The sequence below is a fragment of the Phyllobates terribilis genome, unplaced genomic scaffold (genome assembly GCF_046119375.1).
Source record: "Phyllobates terribilis strain yellow unplaced genomic scaffold, ASM4611937v1 Scaffold_1__5_contigs__length_1240528914, whole genome shotgun sequence".
Classification (NCBI taxonomy): Eukaryota; Metazoa; Chordata; class Amphibia; order Anura; family Dendrobatidae; genus Phyllobates; species Phyllobates terribilis.
This window is the reverse complement of record NW_027362761.1, coordinates 734952855-734974467: the sequence shown is the minus strand read 5'-3', so window position 1 is coordinate 734974467 and position 21613 is coordinate 734952855. Positions and strand designations below refer to the sequence as shown.

The following is a 21613-nucleotide window of genomic DNA, read 5'->3' as shown; positions in this document are numbered from 1 at the left end:
AAGCAAATTAAATGAAGATAATAATACCAAAGAATTTGTGATTGCTATCATTTTCAGGAAGAAACTGAGTATTATCTGACAGAATTGCAGGGGTGCCAATACTTTTGGCCACCACTGTAAATAATATGACCACCACGCCGTCTCCCCTTATGAATTCTACCCATCGCACCTTCCTCACTTATGAACTATGATTTTCACACTGACCCCAACGCATGCTGCCCCATCATGTTAGCCTTTTCCATACTGAGCCCATTTTCCTGTACTAAACCATGCTATTCCTTCTACATACTGAGCCCACTACATGTTGCCCACTTTTCCATGGTGATCCCACCCCACGCTGCCCCATTTTCCACAGGGATTCCACCCAACGCGGCCCCCTTTTCCTTAGTGATCTCACCCCAAGCTGCCCCTTCTCCACAGTGATCCTACCCTTTGCTGACCCTTCTCCATAGTGATCCCACGCCACGCTGACTCTTCTTCAAAGTGATGCCACTCTGCCCCTTTTTCATAGTGATCCCACCCCATGCTGCCCATTTTCTCTATGATGATCCCACTCAACGCTGCCCATTTTTCAGTCATCCCACTCCACGCTGTTCCCTTTTCTATAGTGATCCCACCCCATGATGCTCATTTTTCCATAGACATCCCCCTATGCTGCCCCCTTTTTTATAGGCAACCCACCCCATGCTGCCCCCTACCAATCGCACCCTCCTCACTTATGAATAATGATCTTCACACTGTCTCCACCACATGCTACCCCCTACCCATCGCACCCTCCTCACTTATGAATAATGATCTTCACACTGTCTCCACCACATGCTGCGCCCTACCCATCGCACCCTCCTCACTTATGAACAATGATCTTCACACTTTCTCCACCCTATGCTGTTCCCTCTTTGAACTGTCTCTCTCACGTTAGCCTTCTCCATACTGAACCCCCAACGCTACTCTTTCTACATACTGAGCCCACCCCACGCTACCCCTTTTTCATAGTGATCCCACTCCACCCTAACCCTTCTCCATACTGATGCCAACCTATGTAGCCCCTTTTCCATAGTGATCTCACCACACGCTATCCCTTCTCCATAGTGATGCCGCCCCACGCTACCCCTTCACTTAGTGATCCCACGCTACCCTTTCTTCATAATGATGCTACCCCACGCTGCCCCTTTTTCATAGTGATCTCACTCAACACTGCCCTTTCTCCATAGTGTTCTCACCTCACGCTGACCCTTCTCCATAGTGGTTCCACCCCACACTGACCCTTCTCCATAGTGATGCCATGCTGCCCCTTTTTCATAGTGATCTCATCGCACTTTGCCCCCTTCTCCATAGTGATCCCACCCCACACTGCCCGTTTTTCAGTCGTCTCACCCCACGCAGCCCCCTATTCTATAGTGATCCCACCCCACGCTGCCCATTTTTCCATAGACATTCCACCCCATGCTGCCCACTTTTTCATAGGCAACCCATCCCATGCTGCCCCCTACCCATCGCACCCTCCTTACTTATGAACAATGGCATAACACCCCATGCTGCCCCCTTTTTCATAGGCATACCATCCCATGCTGTCCCTGTTTTCATAGGTATTCCACCCAATGCTGCCCCCCTTTTCATGGGTATCCAACCCCATGCTGCCCCCTTTTTCATAAGCATCCCACCCCATTCTGCCCCCTTTTTCACAGGCATCCCACCCCATGCTACCCCCTTTTCATAGGCAACCCACCCCATGCTGCCCCCTACCCATCGCACCCTCCTCACTTATGAACAATGACATAACACCCCATGCTGCCCCCTTTTCCATAGGCATCCCATCCCATGTTTCCCCCATTTTCATAGGCATCCCACCCAATGCTGTCCCCTTTTTCATGGGAAGCCAACCCCATGATGCCCCCTTTTTCATAGGCATCCCACCCCATGCTGCCCCCTTTTTCATAGGCATCCCACCCCATGCTGCCCTTTTTCATAGACATCCCACACCATGCTGCCCCCTTTTGCACAGGCATCCCACCTCATGCAGCCCCCCTTTTTCATAGGCATCCCACCTCATGCAGCCCCCCTTTTTCATAGGCATCCCACCTCATGCAGCCCCCCTTTTTCATAGTTATTCCACCTCATGCAGCCCCCCTTTTTCATAGGCATCCTACCCCATGCTGCCCCCTAGTTCATAGGAATCCCAACCCATGCTGCCCCCTATTTCATAAGCATCTCATCCCATGCGAACTCTTTTCCATAGTGATGCCACTCCACGCTACCAATTCTTCATAGTGATGCCACCCTACGCTGCCCCCTTTTCATAGTGATCCCACACCATGCTGGCCCTTTTTCCACAGTGATCCCACCCCACACTGCCCCCTTTTCCACAGTAATCCCATCCTACGCTACCCCTTTTTCATAATGATCCCACTCCACCCCAACCCTTCTCCATTCTGATGCCAACCTATGCTGCCCCTTTTCCATAGTGATCTCAGCCCATGCTACCCCTTCTCCATAGTGATGCCGCCCCATGCTACCCTTTCTTCATACTGATGCCACCCCACGTTGCCCCTTTTCCATAGTGATCTCATGCAACACTGCCCCTTCTCCATAGTGGTCCCACCCCATGCTGCCCTCTTTTTCATAGGCATCCCATCCCATGTTGCCCCCTTTTCCATAGACATCCTACCCCATGCTGCTCCCTTTTGTATAGACATCCCACCCCATACAGCTCCCTTTTTCATAGACATCCAACCCCATGCAGACTCCTTTTCCATTCTGAGCCCCTTTTTCCATTTTCCATACTGGGCAACTGATTCTGTACATTGAGCCCCCCAGGCTGACCCTTGTATCTTTGGCTCAATGAGTGCTTACCTGCTCCGCCTCCGGCAGTGTCTCCTCCTTATCGGCGGTCTGTAGCAGCATTAGCAGCGTGATGATGTAAACACATCACGATGGGGTGACTTCAGGAGCATGCGCATGCCGTTGCATGCATGCCGTGTCAGGGAGCTGATTGGAGTGCCACTGATGCGCGCATGGAGGATCATTTGTATTAGTGTCTTAAAGTACTAATTAAAATCCTGATCCTGGCGCCACCGCCGTGATCCACCTTCCTAGGCACCGGATCACTGGTGGCTACTGGCAAAAATGGGCCTGAGTGTCTGGGAGGCTGTGGTTGGCGTTGCCCAAAAAGTTGATCGTCAACAGATTAAGAAACTGGGTATATTGGTCATTGATATTATTTATAAAATGTCAGAAATGTATTTTTGCACATTTTGAGTTGTTTGGTTATTATTCTCACTTTAAAGGGTTGGGTTTATCCAGGACTTTTTTTCTACTATGGGCTTAAAAACAAACAGGCAAGTAGCTGTTAATCCTGCCTCTTCTGCTTGGCTCAGAATGGTCATTGACCGCTCCTGTCGGCGATTCAGCTTCTCAATGTCACCAGAGTATCTCTTCCTCTTCCGGTCTGCTCTGTTGTACAGACGTGACTGCTGACGTCATGCTGATTGACAGCTGGCTCCCCACAGTTAGGCTGTCAATAAGTATGAAATCGGCAGTCACGCCCCGCCAACACAAGAGAAGCCGCTGCTGCGTCGACAGGATGTCAAGGGAAGCAGCCGAATCACCAGCAGGAGTGGTCGCTCTGTGCCGGCAGAGATCGGTGCAGGGCACCTACCAGCCTGTTAGTTTTCGAATAAATCCTTTAAGAGATGATAATAAACAAATGAGATGGGAGAATTTATATTTTTCATTTAGTTGCGTAATAATTCTGCACACTAATAGTTGCCAAATAAATCTGCACACATAGGTAGTATATTCCTAAGAAAGACAAATGTTGTGCGCTTTAGGGTTCAGCTTGTAATATTGCTCATTTATCCTGAATAAGTGCAACTAGTGTGAATAGAGCCTAGAAAAAGACTAGTGTTTCATGTATACAGCAATGTCATGTAGATAGTGGTTGTATGGAGGCAAATGACTACTGGACCCTAGGCGTATGATGCTGTGCTCTGAATGGCACCACATTATGGAGGTTTCCTCGACTATCTAAGAGCATAGTTCTGTATGAATCTGCATTAATGGATGCCATATTATAGCTTTGCACACAGTGTATGATGTCTAAGTTCACATAAGCGTATTTTTGTTCCATGTGCTGTCCCTATGTAAATAGGACATGAAAATTTTCCCACACAGATTAGTGATTTGCATGGAAGAAACATCACAGCAGTCGCTAGCAGATGAGACTCTCCCATAGATTTCAATGGGTGCACAAAATGACGTCACTATGCTGTATGGGTCTGCTGGAAGTCTCTTTTACAGTGTAAGTCTATGGGGTCTCGTTCTGACGCTCCATGGACTTACATTGTAAAATCCACATGCGGATCACAAAGAGCACAGCGTAACCTGGAGAGTCTACAGAGCGGTCACGTCACTGAGAAGAGGAGCAGAGCGGAGAGTTCACTGAGAAGAGGAGCAGAGCGGTGAGGTCACTGAGAAGAGGAGCAGAGTAGTGAGGTCACTGAGAAGAGGAGCAGAGCGGTGAGGTCACTGAGAAGAGGAGCAGAGCGATGAGGTCACTGAGAAGAGGAGCAGAGCGGTGACGTCACTGAGAAGAGGAGCAGAGCGGTGATGTGACTGAGAAGAGGGCAGAGCGGTGACGTCACTGAGAAGAGGAGCAGAGTGGCGACGTCACTGAGAAGAGGAGCAGAGCGGCGATGTCACTGAGAAGAGGAGCAGAGCGGCGATGTCACTGAGAAGAGGAGCAGAGCCGTCACTGAGAAGAGGAGCAGAGCCGTCACTGAGAAGAGGAGCAGAGCGGAAAGTTCACTGAGAAGAGGAGCAGAGCGGTGACGTCACTGAGAAGAGGAGCAGACCGGTGATGTGACTGAGAAGAGGAGCAGAGCGGCGACGTCACTGAGAAGAGGAGCAGAGCGGCGACGTCACTGAGAAGAGGAGCAGAGCGGCGACGCCACTGAGAAGAGGAGCAGAGCTGCGATGTCACTGAGAAGAGGAGCAGAGGAGTGACGTCACTGAGAAGAGGAGCAGAACGGCGCTGGTCCGAAGAAGGCGGCGGTATGTTAATACACTCACACTACACTACATGCACATGTACAGAGGTTTAGTAAAGAAAAACTTTACTTAATCTTTAAACTATAGAAAAACGATATTGGCGGCAGAGTCACAGCAAAAGCAATAGGAATGCTGCCAGCAAAGCCACTTCAGGAAAAAGACGTCTTCATCCCTCTGTCTTAAAGATGTTGTGTGCAGAATATGTTGGCATTACTTAAAGGAGTTGGCTAATACTTTTTGTGATTGCCCCAATCGAAGAATCCTGAGCCCTTAAGTGTTTTTCTTATTACCTCCTGCTGTCCTTCTTGCCTGTGAGCGGCGCTATCCTTGGCCGCTCACAGGCATCATGTGACCTGCCACTGATGTCACATCAAGTGAGGCGTGACATCAGTGACGCGGTCCCAACAGTGAGTGATGGGCTGTGGGCAAGGTTACCCCGTGCGTCACACCCAGCATCTACCACGCATTTTCCCAATGAATGAGGAGAGGCAGAGCGCGCGGTGGATGCTGCGTGTGGCGTGCGGTGTAACCCCGCCCACAACCTATCAGCCACCGCTGAACGCAGAAGTCAGTCACCCCTGGCTGCAGCCGGAGGTCACGTGATGCCCGTGGGCGGCCAAGGATAGCTGGAGGTAATTCGAAAAACACTTAGGAGCACAGGGTCCATCGATTGGGGCAATCATAAAAAGTAGTGGCCAACTTCTTTAAATAAAAATTATTATTATTATTATACCCTAAGTGATGCATCGCTGCACTGATGGACACAGACAGAAGAGAACCCCTGTGCAAGAGCAGGCCAATAGCTTATCATAATGCACAATTCCACCTGCATTAGAGGCGGTACTGGCCCCCTTACCAATTGGACCCCTGTACACAGGTTGCACCAATATGTCCACCCCGTGCATCCCTGGAATCAGGTTCTCTGTCCCTACATCATGCTGCTCTCAGATGGGGTAGCAAAAACCTGCTGACAGATTCCCCCGATAGGTTAGTGCTTGGTTAGCAATGCCAGGTTTGGGCAGCTGGCAGAATTTTGCTATATTTCCTGCAGGAATGATTGCAGGCATGCAGTGACACCCTGGAGATCATTGCTGGAAAGGCTGATGTTCACGGTCCTGCCTATGGCATGCGGCCCCTTTAAGCCAGCAGGGTGGACAGCGGAGTAAGCAGTGATCATGTCCCGGCTCTGGCGTCGCCCCTTTAAGAGTGAAGAAACACACGCTCCCCTCCATCACACACGCTGCCTTCTCATCAGGGCGGGGGAAGTGTCCGATTCCTGGAACAGCTGAACAAAAAAAAAAAAAAAACGAGAGAGAGAAAAAAAAAAAAGAAGAAAAAAAAAAAAAGCTCTGGCTGTTTCAAGATCCCCCATTAGAAAATGTGCCTGATTTGTGGCCAATGCTTTGGGATGTAAAAAACTGAAGGGGTAGCTATGGAGATAGAGAGAGCATTGCTGGCTGCTTCCTTTGACAGGTGTTGAGTAGGAAAAGTCTCAAACAAGCATGTATGCCAAAGGGAAAGGATCCACTGTCCCTTCTGATAGCCAGGCGAGGGAAAAGTAAGTGCCATTCATTGCTTTCTTCACAGCCGGCTGGGTGATGCCTGTGCCCGCTGCTCCTGGCTCGGCGTCCCCGGAGCTGGGTGCTGCTGTGGACCAGGGAGGAGGGCACGGGGCATCACTGCTTCTATGCACTTGTGGGAACTTTGTGGCCACCTGGACTGGCAGCCGAGGCTGGCACAGGGGCAGCTGGACTATGTGCCATGCATTGATGGCTGCTGTGTGTGTGTGCGCTCAGCACTTTCTCAGGGACTTGGAAACTTTTTCCATTGTGGTCTGTGATGTTTAGAGCTGGGTGCCGGGCACAGCTGGTGAGGGATGGGGCAGCTCGTAGCATGGCAGCTTGGGGCTTGCTCTACTTCAACTTACTTGCACTCTTGAAATTCCCTCCTTATTTTTGGCTGCAGCCACTCTGGCAAGTTCACTCCTTGCTGAAGTCTATCATATGGTTTCCCCTCTATGGAAACTGCGCTTTTTGGAAAATCCCTCTTGTGTGTAAATTGGTGGGCTCTGTCCCTGCTCCAGCATGCTTCCCAGGCATCCCACCCCCAAAGACACAATACACAGCCCAGCAAGGGATGCCCCATACAGGGACAGCTGGGACAATGACCCCTTCATAAGCCCACCACAGCTCATTATCCCTCCAAGGCTTCTTATTATCTCCTCTGTGGACATCAGCACCCCAAAGCTTTACAGTCTTAGTCACATCACTGGGTTGAGGGATTGCGTGTCCAGGCTGTGAGGCACAGAATGGGCAAGAACTGGTTAACTTGATTGTCATTGTGGCAAGACAAAGCTAACACTCCACCTCTGCCTCCTTCTGGTTTTCTCAAGCTCAGGACAATAATTCCTCTAAGAATATGGATTTACATATCATTTCTTACAAGAGTCCCACCACCCGATTCCTTGCCTTTATGTAGTAGATTTCACATATTTGGATGATCTGGTTGACATAGTACGCCTGTATGTTTGTATACAGAACACCCATACATGGGGTTGTATGTTTGTATACAGAGTAACGGTACATGGGGTTGTATGTATGCTGAGTAACGGTACATGGGGTTGTATGTTTGTATACAGAACACCCATACATGGGGTTGTATGTTTGTATACAGAGTAACGGTACATGGGGTTGTATGTTTGTATACAGAGTAACGGTACATGGGGTTGTATGTTTGTATACAGAACACCAATACATGGGGTTGTATTTTTTTATACTGAACACCAATACATGGGGTTGTATGTATGCAGAGTAACGGTACATGGGGTTGTATGTTTGTATACAGAACAGCCATACAGTTTATTATGTATTGTTTCATTCACTATGTTTTACACCTTCTCATTGTCATGTGATACGTTGCTGTTGGGGTAGTTGTGATGTTTTGTCACACTTTCACATCAGGACACTTATGCCATCTCTTATGTTTTCTGCTGGCACTGACATCATCGTTCTATTTCTTTCTTGGTGTAGTTTATAAAGTGCAGAAAGTTTTGGGTAACTGTATGTCTGTGTGGACTGTTACAGCAGGTTAGGAAAAAAATGAAATCCTCCTAGATGGCTTTAGATAGCTTATTTATATTCCGTTCTGCTGTTTCATGCCAAGCGTGTGTGCATTATGCCCTGCTATGTGGGCATTATAATGAAGGGTGTACAGTGCCATATAACCTGTTCGTGTTTTGTGAAAAGCCTATGGACACATTTATTTATTTATTTATTTAATGTTATGAGTATAACCTTTACCTTTTCAATAACAGCTGGCCCATGACCATGACCCATTTTATTGGCCAGTTTGTAGGTGGATCTGCTCTATGTAACAGTGTAGTATTCTTAGTGTCACAGTTATGTCCACTTGTCACACATTCTTTCAGTGGAACTGGTGTACACTCAGAATTATTTATACACTGTGAAGGAAGGGAAATTTTGGGGGGTAAAAGTCCGCATGATATAGCTAATTCTTTAGACCTCAAGTAATACACATTTTTTGTGATTTTTCATTTACTGCTATGTATGTCATTAACAAATTACCCTCTATTAATTAACATCATAACGTAAACACAATTGTTATCAGAAGTACCTGAGACTGATATACACTAATTGCCTAGGGTCAGACGTATGTGAAAAAGACTGATTGGAAAGATGCTATTATTATGGTAAGTTAGGGATGTTGCTGCAAAGTTGTCAAACAATCCAAGTTATCATTGCATTTGCCAGAGACAATGGGTTTGTAGACAGGGCCAATACATGTCCAGCCCTGACCTTGTCTTCTACTTTGAGCACATAAGAAAACTTGTAAACTATGTGTAGCTATGAGATAAGGAAAATCTTTTCTGCTGGTTTTAAAAACCTCTTTGGCATCTGTTGGAGTGATCTTGTAAAACATATTTGGATAAATGCCCCCAATGGTGGCTAATGAACACGGCTGCTGAACACATATTACTTCATTAAGGAGTTATTTCAAATCTATGGGCATTACTACATATGACCAACTCTTTCCCCAATTTTGACATTGGTCGTCCAACATTTATCAGCTCCTTACTGCTTTCCAAAGTTATTGGTTAGGATTCACAAAACAAATTCCATATTTTAAACTCAACAACAAATTCTCTGTTTTTGCACTTCGTCTCTGCCCCTTGCATCACAGGCTGGATATTCCACAGGTACCAGCTACAGTCAGTAATGTCAAATATTTAGAACATGTTCAAACTATATTCAGTGATAATAGATATTAGAAATGGAATCTATAAAGTATTTTAACCCACATGACAGTGTTTCTACTCATAATATCCTAAACCCTCAGAAAACCTTAAAGTTTTCTGGTAACACCATATTAAATTATTTTATAGCTAGACTGAAAGGATTTTTTTTAATTTAATGACCATTGCAAGTTCAAGCAGATTTAGTCCCCTTTTTCTACACCCTTAGTGAGCAGCATAAGTCTTCTTTTAACAATGGCACAAGTTCTTTTTTACCCAGGGAATAGTAACTTTCCCACAGCTTTCCTGAGTGCAACATGAATCTTTCCCAGATCTCCTATATGCCAAACTACTTTTATCAAGCTTTCCGGAGTGCTAAGTCACCTCTTGCCTAGTTCTTGTGTGAGCCAGAATAACCCATGCCCTGCTCTCTTATGTCATGGAACACCCTGTTCCCTATTCTAATTTTTACCAGACTATTTCTGCCAGGCAACTCTTCCAGTTCTCGTCCAGCCCCCTATTGTGCCACACCACTCATTCACCACCAATTGTTTGTGCCAAAGCTCTTCTTCTCTAGCTCATCTGAGTTCTGGGCAACACGCGTGGGTTTCCTCCGGGTTCTTTGGTTTCCTTCCACACTCCAAAGACATACTGATAGGGAATGTTGATTGTGAGACGCATTGAGGACAGTGATGATAATGTCTGTAAAGCGCTATGGAATATGTGTATAAGCATAATAAATAAGTATAGTTCTTGACCATGTCAAGTGCGCTAAGGGCTGCCCTATCACCAATATGATTTTCCTAGCCAAAGAACAATGTTTGAACGTTGCGTTATGACAAGACTCCACCCAACAGTTCTCAGCTCATACTACCATACTACTGGTACTTGGCTCCTAGGCCAGCATATACCTACAATCGTATAGGAGTGGACTTATAGTAGTCCAATATTAGTGCCTCAAGACTTTCTTATCAATGAGAATCTTTTTTGTTTGAGCATTTTAGATAAATCTTTAGCAATGCGTTGGCTTTTTTTCCCCCAAAATTAAGTTTATGTTGCATATAATATGATATCCAATCAGAAAACTGAGGACTCTACTTTAAAATATATCACATTTTACTGAGACTAAAACCAAAAATACATAATAAAATCAAGGCTATGAAGTGGTGCAGTTCAGAAACATATTGTGCTGCATGGCCGTAGATGAATATAATAGAGCATCAAGATATTGAACATTACCATAATGAAATTCAACGTTAAGTGCTTAAAAATGTAGGTATGGAAAAACAAATCAATCTGGGATTTGGACATAATTTCACAAGAGAAATATCTTGATTAATCAAAATAAATCATTTAAAAAATAAAGTGCATAGTGCCAAAATCTGACATGGTACTTGTGTAAAGAGTTGTATGAAGAAAATAATGCAACCCAGTGGTCTAACTCTCAATATAAACATGTACAGATAGCAGTTTCTCTATTGGTTATAGATCCAAAATCCAAAGCATGTAGTGTGGACTTAAACATATGAAAGATATGAAGGATGGTAAAATTAATATGCAAGTGCCCTCAAGTTCAAGACGTTAAAGCTGTAAGCGCAATATATGGAAACACAGACATGTAATTTATAGCAATTAATAATACTGAAATGTACGCAACTATAAAGTGCTTAGTGCATATTAAATCACCTAGTGCGTTGATCACATATATTGCACAATACCTTGCATTAAGTCCATACATACAAATTACCCATACATGATGATTACCGATGCTCAAAAGGTAATGGCCAGCTGCACACAGAGTTCCCCTGACGTATGTTTCGCTTAGGCTTCTTCCTAGAGGGGTATCTAATCTTGTTTATGGAACCTAACACCCAAAGAGAAAAGAGTTTTGTTACTTATCCTCGATTGTTCAGCTTTACAAGCTAGCCTTCCTGGCCAGTCAGATTATATCCTTTTAAAATAATCTGACTTTACATGAAAAAATAAAAAATGGAAAATTGCAAGTCATAATCTGGCTAAGTAAGAACTTTCTAAAATCTTCAGGATTAATTGAGTGTTCTTTTTTAATAACAGATTGTATAATATGAAGGCACCTCTATCACTGTTCCAATGTCATACAGAAGCCGAAAGCTGGTAAAAGTAAACACTATCTCACAAGTAGCGGCTTATAAACTATGATTTTGTGAAAGCCATCTGATAACGCTCGATGTGAAGAATTGTACAATATATGTTTTAGATGGAATAATGGTTCAAATCCAAAGCAAATGGTCATGATGTGATATTACAATGATGTCGACGAAGGAATACTTATTTTCATCCAGAAAAACAGGTTTTGTAACAAAAATACACTGAAAAAAACACAGCAAAAACACAACGTGTGAACATAGCCTTGCGGTTTCCAGTGTTGCAGAATTGCAATTTATCCATAGAAATCGGATGTTATACTGTGGCTCCGTATGGCATCCGATTTTTATTTTTTTTGCGCAACCATAGACTTGAATGCTGTGATGGCCACATTGAGTGCATGTTGTCATTTTTTTCACACTCATATTCAGTCAGTGAAAAAAATCGCTCATCTTTATTGAATAACATTGGTCCTTGTGCTGTCCATATTTTCAGCACTCAAACCAAAAATAGGCTTGTGTGAACCCTAATGATGATTTTCCCAGGAGCAAATTGCCAATGACCACTGAGCACCCTACCCAACAATGTAGAGCACACATGTCAAACTCCAGCCCGTGGACCAAATTTGGCCCTCAGGGTGATTATATTTGGCCCGCGTCGCCATATGGAGGACTATGTGGGGCCATTATTCTGTATGGAGGACTATGTGGGGCCCATTATACTGTATGGAGGACTATGTGGGGCCCATTATACTGTATGGAGGACTATGTAGGGCCATTATTCTGTATGGAGGACTATGTGGGGCCCCTTATACTGTATGGAGGACTATGTGGGACCATTATTCTGTATGGAGGACTATGTGGGGCCATTATTCTGTATGGAGGACTATGTGGGGCCCATTATACTGTGTGGAGGGTTGTATGGGGATCACAGTTGGGGCATCATACTGTGTTGAGGTCACCACATTTCGCCAGGAGAGTTGAGGAGGGGGGTCATCATACCGTGCGCATGAAGGGTACTGTGGAGGAATTCACTGTGGAGGTATCGTACTGTGTTTGGGGGGGCACTTTTATTGGCATACTTTATGGGGTCAATGAATGGGCAATCTAGGGGCTTCAATAGGAGGAACATTACTCTATAAGGGTTCCAAAGTTATGAGACATGCTCCTCTGTGACCCGACCCAATATTAAGTTTTTTTTTTAATAAATATCAAGGTTGGCCCGCGACTTTGTCTAAGTTTTTAATTTTGGCCCTCTGTGTATTTGAGTTTGACATCCCTGATGTAGAGGGATCAACTATGCTGTTGCTGAGGGACCCATTTTCTATACCGGCAAGGAATAAGCCTCAACTTTGGGGTTGATTGTTATGACACTTACTGCACGGACTCCAAAAACGTCCAGTTGGTTTCTAGAGTAGTGCAAGTGGCTCAAAATTACTATTATGGTTTATCATATTTTGTATTATTTGAGATTTATTACTGTATTTACCTTGTTTTTGGGGAGTTTTGAAGCAACAGAATGTCATAATGTCCTGTTATCATTCCTGTTGCACAGAACAATCACATATTTGTAGTAACCTAATCTGTAATATAGGAAAGGTGATTTTTACATGTAGAGGAGATGATACAGTGTCACCCTACCTTACTTTAAACACACTTGTTACCAGATTTCACAATGCAAATTGCATACATAATTAAGACCTGATGAGGCTGATGTATTTATTGGCAAAACGCGTGTCGGGTATGGTGGGCTGCTGGATATTTTTAAGGTAAAGATGTGCAATACTTATTAAATGCTTTTCCTCTTGCTCAGTCATATACATATATATATATATATTTTTTTTTTTCTCACCATTTGTTTTATTCATGGCATAGACAAAAATCCACGATGTTTGTTATTTTTAGTGCATCTCAAGCTCGCAAAATTCTCATTCACATGTATTGATTATCATATGTCAGCTGATTAGATGAGCATTTTGGTGCACACTGCATGACTTTTTAGACCACATCTAAGCCCTCATTCAGACATCCGTGAATCATGTATATGTTCTATCTGTGATTTTCTCAAATATAACCTTTACCCATTAATGTCTATGGTGCTAATCACATGTCCATGATTTTTTTTCAGACTGTGTGTCCACAAAAAATCACGGAGATATGTCTGCATTTGATAGGTGTCACAAATCAAAATTACAGATGCCATCTGTGTACAATCTATGTGATGTCACATTGTAAAGTATAAGAGCTTTGTCATTTATTTCTTTAGCCATACGTGAAAATCACTGATGAAACACTGATGGTAAAAACTGACACTGACCAAATACTGATGAAACTCGGATCCAAAACACTGACCGTTTATTGGATATGTGAAACATCATGGAGGTGTGAATGAGGTCTGATGCTGATAGTGAAGGAGATGCAGCTCAAAAGATGCAGTGACGTACCCCCATGGTGTTGTTTTCCTTGCGCAGTGACTCCAACCTCCAAGATGTACATGGAACTATAGAGCGGCCCTATTCAAGCTAATAGGGACAACTACAGTTCCGTGCACAGCCAGGAGTACGAGAGCGTTGCTGTGCAGGTAAAATTATTCATGTGCTGCATCCTCTCCTTTTTCAGGATGAGTGGCGGTTACTAAGCTTTCCCAGGTTCCTGAAAGGTAGATCTGTCTAGCGATGCCACAATTTGGGAATTTATCTTGGTAGATTTAGTTTTAAGCAGATCTCAACCACAGTTCCATACAGCTTGTTACCCTGCTTTCCAGAGAATCTATCTAGCTGCAGTCTAACAGTATGAAAATGTATTACTTACATATGGGCTGAAAAAAGGCCTACGATACCTACATCATGTTCACGTTTTAAACTTAAAAGCCTGAGTTGATTCGGAGAAATACAAACAACCCTCTTTTCATGGCAGAGACGTTGTAATGTACTAAAAGTTCCATCTTGACTCCTGGTAGCCATCCAACAGATCGTTACATTAAGGCCACGTTCACGCGTTCAGTATTTGGTCAGTATTTTACATCAGTATTTATAAGCCAAAATCAAGAGAGGAACAATCAGAGGAAAAGTATAATAGAAACACGTCACCACTTCTGTATTTATCACCCACTCCTGGTAGTTCTCTCTAGGTGTGTGCTCGGCTGTATTCAGAACTCCCATAGCAGTGAATGGAGAGAGCCACGGTTGAGCTACTTCATCTCTGGTCATGGCAGCTGGGGCACCTATCAAAAAAGTTTTATTTTTCAGTCGATGGAGCAATGTGAGGCCTGAATTGAGTTTTTTTTTATACCAATTTGCATTTGACAAAAAAACAACAACTTAATTCTGGCGTTTTGATTTTTTTTTTCTCTTTACAACAATAGGTTATTTAATTTTATATTTTGTTAGAGTAGACTTTTTCAGGTGCTGTGATAACAAATATGTTTATTTTTTTATTTTAAATAAAGAAAAAAGGAGGTAATTCAAATTTCTATATAATTTTTTAAGTTTTGTTATATTTTTTTATATTTTTTTCATTCAATTTTTTTCTTTCATTTTAGTCTCTTTAGAGGACTTACATTTACAATCGCTTAAACTAGGTCAGGGGTGCACAACCTTTTTTGGTCCACATTGTCATACTGAACAAATCCGGGGACCCCACTAGAAACGAAAGGGGTATTACCGTCTGTGACATTTATGGCACATCAAAAGTGTATACAATAAATGTCTGATAGGTACAAATTCTACTTACAGGACTCTTACCTCCACCAATCTACGCTCTCCTGAAACTTGGTTTCTGACGAAGATTTAGAAATAGATTCTGCTCCTAAATCCACATCTAAAAATACGTCAAGTACTCTTTGAATACATTTCCGACTGATTTTAATGGGAAAAGCTCCTTTAGGGCACACAGGGGTGTTTTTTTCCACCACATATTGAATATTTCCAAGTAAAGCCAATAGGAAGCTTATTCAAAGAATATTTGAAGCATTTTTTTAATACAGTATTGCAGTAAAATCCTCTTCTAGATCCTCATAAAAACTGTGTGAATAGGCCCTAATAAAGAAGAGGTGACGCATGCACATGGCTCTCTACAACACGTCATGGGTTCTGTGCTTGCTGCCTAATATTTCACAACTCCCATAGACTACAGTGGACATGGAAGGCCACCTGTCTCATTCACGTACTACTTTCTGGAGTGCCGAACGGGTGACAGGATCCTATGGATTTCCATCAATTGAGCTGTATGAAGCCTTATTTTTTTATGACAAGATCATTTTCTGGTACATTTGACTTTTTGATCACTTTTTATTGCAGACTTTGGGACGAGGAAAGAAAAGAAACAGCAATTCTGGAATTTTCTTGTTTTTTTTTTTAAACATCGTCCACTATTCAGTTTAATTGACTTGTCAACTTTATTCTGTAGGTCGGTATGATAATGATACAAAATGTATGTAGTTTTTACATTAAAAATACATACTGATTTCCTTAATCCTCACCCCAATATCATTTTTGGAGGTTCCTATATTCTGAGACCCATTATTTTTCTGTAGAAAGAGTTGTCTGATGACTTAATTTTTTTGTGGGAGAAGCTGTAACTTCCACTGGTGCCATTTTGGGATAAATTCAACTTTTTGAAAACTTTTTATTATTTTTTATTAATCTGAATGAACTACAAACAGCAATTTTACTGTATGAGATAAATAATGATATATTTTAATAATAATAAGGGTTTATATGATTCCAATGATATCCAATTTATATTGTTTTTTATGTTTTACTACTTTTGCACTAGACCTTCCTGACTAGGCCAAATTTTAGAAATGTGACCAGTGTTACTTTATGAGGTAAAACCTCTGGAACGCTTCAACGGATCCCACTGATTCCGAGAATGTACTTCATGATAGTGGTAAAACTTGTTCGATATGACTTGCGTTTATTTGTGAAAATATCTCAATTTTGGAAAAAAAATAGAAAAAAAATTGCAATTTTCAAACTTTCAATCTTTATATCCTTAAACCAGTTAGTCATGCTGTACACAATAATTAATAAATAACATTTCCCATATGTCTACTTTACATCTACATCATTTTTCAAATGTTATTTTATTTTGTAGGATGTTAGAGGGGTTAAAAGCTTAGCAGCAATTTCTCATTATTTCAACAAATTTACAAAACCTTTTTCTTTGGGGACCTATTCAGATTTCAATGGACTTTGAGGGGTCAATATATTGGAAACTCCCCAAAAGTGATATCATTTTAAAAACCGCACCCCTCAAACACTTCAAATCTGCTATCAGTAAAAATGTTCAACCCTTCAGGTGCTACAGCCCCAATTTTTTCACTTTTGCAAGAGTTAACACCAAAAGTGGACCCTACAGCTTGTTATTTTGTTACGAGCACGGCAAAACCCCACATGTAGTCAAAAAGCTCTGTTTGGAAATACTGCAGGGCTCAGAAGGGAAGGGCAATATTTGAATTTTGGAACACAAATTTGGCTGAAAGTGATTGCAGGCACCATGTCGCATTAGCATGGCCCCTAAGGTGTCTAAACTGCAAAAAAAAAAAACACAAGTGACCCTATTTTGGAAACCACACCCCTCAAGGATTTTATCCACAGGTATAGGGAGCATTTTGAACCTACAGGTACTACACGGAATTTGATAACATTAGGTCATCATATTGAACATGTCGTCATATCGTTATAATTTTATTTTATTTTTTTTTAAAAAAACTCAAACCCTAAGCCTAACCCTAATCCTAATGGCAAAGAATGAAAAAATAAAAATTCTAAAATAAAAAAATTTTAATCTGACAAAGGGGGATGCTGAAGGGGTTGTACAGCGAGGCAAAGTCCAAGTGCTGCCATATTTACTAATTATTGGGCTATTGATCACTGTGATATGGTCTATCACAGTGATCAAAAGTCAGGAACCAATAGAAAAAATCCCCCAGGTGCCAGTGGCCGATCTCAGTGGGTGCACTGCGCATGCGCCCACCATTTTGCTTTGGGAACAGGCGATGGCGGTTCCGGTATTAAGGTACCACGGGTGACTTGGGGAGAGAGAAATTATTTTTATACTGGATCTCACTCGCTGTTGTTCGTTTGATATTGTTAACTGTTTTGCTCCTGGTGGTGGAAAAATCTTTTTCTTCCTGAATACTACAAATTACAACTTGTTCTTACATTCTTAGTATGAAGTCCGTCCATTCATTCAAAAGCCAAGAGGTGGATGTCTAGGCAAAATATCAGAATCAATAAGTCAGCTCATCACAAGGTCTATCAGTTCTGGAGCGACAAACTCGTATGCGTCGTAATAGTGAGATCACAGACGTCCATGCAAGCACTGTGCAAGTCTGGAATGGTGATCTGAAAAAAGGTGAAGAAGCCTTGACTTCAAAAAGCTCTGGAGATGGACAGAAGACCACACAAAATAGGGCAATACTGTCTTGTAAGGGATAGCTATAATCGATGGTAGCACTCACCTAAAGGTGTTGTGTGCAGGTACAACACCTATCAAAGCATGGAAAGCTGCTGCTGCCTGTGGCTGGAGGAAATGGTTCTTCCAGGGGTAAAGGGGCAAAAATGGAATCTCACTGATTTAGGCGGGCTGCGTTGCGAGAATGAAGAGCCTTGGAATTCCAAAACAGTTTTTAATAATACCAACTCGTTTCTGCCGGACCGGCGCCTCTCTCAAGGTATGAAAACCAAGTGAGTCACTTGGTCGTTATACCTTGAGAAAGGCGCCGGTACGGTGCAGAAACACATTGGTAGTATTAAAAACCGTTTTGGAATTCCAAGGCTCTTCATTCTCACAGCACAGCCCGGCTAAATGTGCCAGATTCCATTTTTGCCACTTGAATTCAATATCATCATAAGAAGCTTCGGCTCGAGTTTGCAAAAAAGTATGAAAAGTGAACAGTAGAAGATTGGAAATGGGTGATTTGGAACGATGAGACCAAAGTCAATAGATTAGGCTCTGGTGGGTGCAAATGGGTCTGGAATTAGGAACTGTCAAGTTTGGTGAAGGAAACCTGATGATATGGGGTTGTTTCACAGCCAAAGGCATTGGATACTTGACCAGGATTGATTGTGGTCTCAATGCTGAGCTATATGTGAGTATCCTACAAGACGAGTTACTTCGTATACTCAAGTACTATGGTTATGAAAAGGACGACATAGTGTTCCAGCAGTAAAACGACCAGAAGCATACGTTGAGATTGGCGAAGAAATGGTTCACCCACAATGAAATAGAAGTGCTGGATTGGCCCCCACAGTCCTCAGACCTTAATCCAATCGAACACTTGTGGGTAGAGTTGAAGAGAAAGCTGTAAACATACCCTACTGAGTTGACCAGTCTGCACCAACTTTGGGAACGTGCAGAAGAGACCTGGGATCAGATTTCAGTCGAGACATGTTCGAATCTGATCGAGAGCATGCCCAGAAGGATTCAGGCAGTGTTGAAAGCCAAAGGTAGATTTACAATTTACTAACAAAATAATAAAAAATAAAATTTATATTTTTAGGAGCAAAACATTAACAATGCAGTGACATGACAATAATCTGCATAACTAATCATATGCAAAATAGTTGCAAGTCAAATTTATGTATGAGATAGCCAAGATGATTGTCTACAAAATAATGGTAGTCTCATGTTCTAAGCAGTAGTGGGTGGTGAGATATGTTACCCTTTTGCTCATCAGTGTACCGTATTTTGCGGACTATAACACACACCAGACCATAAGACACACTCCAAATTTTGGGGAGGAGAATAGGAAAAAAATGGTGGTGCATCTTATTGTCTGATTTTACGGTAGCTTACCCAGGGAGGGTGGCTATGGTAAAATTGGGTCACAAGAGGCAGGGTCACTCTTGCAGGAAGCCGGCGGGAGGAGGTTGGCGATGCTGCGGGCCCCAGGCTGAGAAGAGGGAGTGTCACGGCAGTGCAAGGCTGCGGCCCTGGGCTTTCAGAAAATGTAGGCGGTGAGTGGAGTCCCCACACTTCCCATTGATTTCCCTGAGGTGGGCTTCGGGAAAATGGCCTCCAGAGGCGGTGCATGCACAGATTGAGATCTCGGTAACTGAGATTTTAGGAGACGAGCTTTCAATCTGCTCATGCGCTGTCTCTGGCAGCCATTTTCCTGAAGCTCACCTCAGGGAAATCAATGGGAAGTGCGGGGACTCCGCTCACTGCCAACATTTTCTAAAGCCCAGGTCCCGCAGCCTCACACCTTCGGGACACCCCCCTTCTCCCAGTCCAGGGCCCATAGCATCACCCCACTCCTGCCACCGCCAGCCTCCTGCTACAGCGACTCTGCCTCCTGTGATCCCGCTCCACCGCATCCGCCCTCCCTTTTCCCCCGGTAAGCTACATTCGGATATCAGACGTACCCCCACTTTTCTTCCAAATTTTGGGAAAAAAAGTGAGTCTTATAATCCGAAAAATACAGTATATGTTATTAATATTGGTTACTTAATGTATTAACTTTTATAGGCATTTAGGCAAGTTTAGAAATATAGGCCATTATTTATTAATAAAAAATAATAAAAAATAGTGATACATTGAGGTTACCATTTTACTACAGTAGATTGGTTACTACTAATTAATGGCCATTTATGAAGGAGTCACAGCCAGAGTCAGAACCTGGGCTTACCAACCTCACTGCCCTCGGTAATAATATGTGTACTATTGCTAACCAGAATATTTCTACAGAAAAATGGCCATGCTCACTGTGTAGATATAATTTGCAGCCTAAACTCGCCCTTCTCCTAATGAGCTTCCTGCTTTATGTGCATTAGAGGGAAGAAAAAAACATGGCTGCCTCCTAAGAACAGTATATTATTCTATTTTTGAAAATCCGAAAGAATTGATTTATTTGGTCCCGATAAAATGGTTCCTGCGCCTGAAACATACAGGGCGATGTAAAGGGCTTATTGTTGCTATAAAGAACTAGTGTTTCATCAGTGGTAGGAACAAATGCATTATTTTAAGCTAAATGTATTCTTTTCATGTTCCTTAAAACAAAGGTTTAAATAATAATGTAAGAATGGTCATCTCAAAACAGGTAAGTAATAGAGGAAAGGGATTAAAACTTGTCCTCAGGGGACCCCAAGCAAGACCAGATCTCCTTATGTGACAATGACAACACATATATCTCATTAGCATATGAATGTGTTTCTTTTGCATATGAATGGTATTTGCATGCTTGTGTATTGCTCCCTATTCAACTCCAGCCATAGAATCCCTGTGGGAGCAGCCTGGCTAACTCAGGCCATGTGTGTGAAGAAGCCTTTTCATTCTGTTTGCCATGAGGCATTGTGAATCTGCGCCAGAAGGTCAGTGCTTTGTGGAATGAGAGCTTGACTGATGTCCTTTACAAAAAGCGGACACGTCAATTTCTGATCCCTTTTTGAGAGTTTTATTCTACAGACTTCTTAGGATACGTTACAGGATACGTTTGTGTTAATTATAACATTTTAGAATAATTGCAGTGCTTGTACAATGCATCTTATATAATGCATCAACTAATATGTATGGGGCCTCTCAACTCTCCCCCCATAGACGATGTTTGAGGAAAGTATAACTAGGCATGCTGAATTTCAGCACTCGATGCTTTTATTCTCCTGGGGCGTCCTCTATCAGAGGCCTACAACAGCAACTTATTCCTTCTCTAACCATACAGAACATACGCATGCTTAGTAGAGCCAATGCATCAGGTGCTCAGGATAGATAGCTTTTAGGCATGCTCATATGACAGCCATTTAAACTTTTTGTGAAAAAAAGAGAATTCAAGACCTGCTCCAGTATTTTTATACAGTAGTTAGACCAATGAAAGAATCAAATGTAAGATGGATCAGCAATAGGAATAGCATGTGCTGTGGTGGACAACTTGTGATGAAGGAAATAGCATTTTTGTGATTTAAATTTTTTAATTCTTGCTGTCACTACTCCCCCCCAATATATAAAATTCATATAGGATAGAAAGCAACAAAGTAATACGGTAATACTACCTGAAAATTCATGGTATACTTCTTCTCAGTTGTGTCATGTTATATGGTGCTTCCCTGAGAATTACATGGCTTTAGGTTCTTTATATTCTTTAAAGTGGGTCAGCATCTCAGTTATTAGAACTGCCTGCATGATGCAATTGCATGGACTTTACTACTAAAATTCACCACAGGGGAAGACTCCTATCACAGATGATGATGAT

General features: G+C 42.6%; 1 protein-coding gene across 1 annotated transcript in view; it reads left to right on the top strand.

Annotated features, from left to right (window-relative positions):
• The first annotated feature begins 6382 nt into the window (after positions 1 to 6382).
• The window catches only part of SSBP4 (single stranded DNA binding protein 4), a 510052-nt gene continuing 494821 nt past the window's right edge, over positions 6383 to 21613 (top strand). Inside the window, exon 1 of the mRNA XM_073686385.1 lies at positions 6383 to 6604. Coding sequence (XP_073542486.1) covers positions 6549 to 6604 — 56 coding nt within the window. The 5' untranslated portion in view covers positions 6383 to 6548. The remainder of the gene's footprint in view (positions 6605 to 21613) is intronic.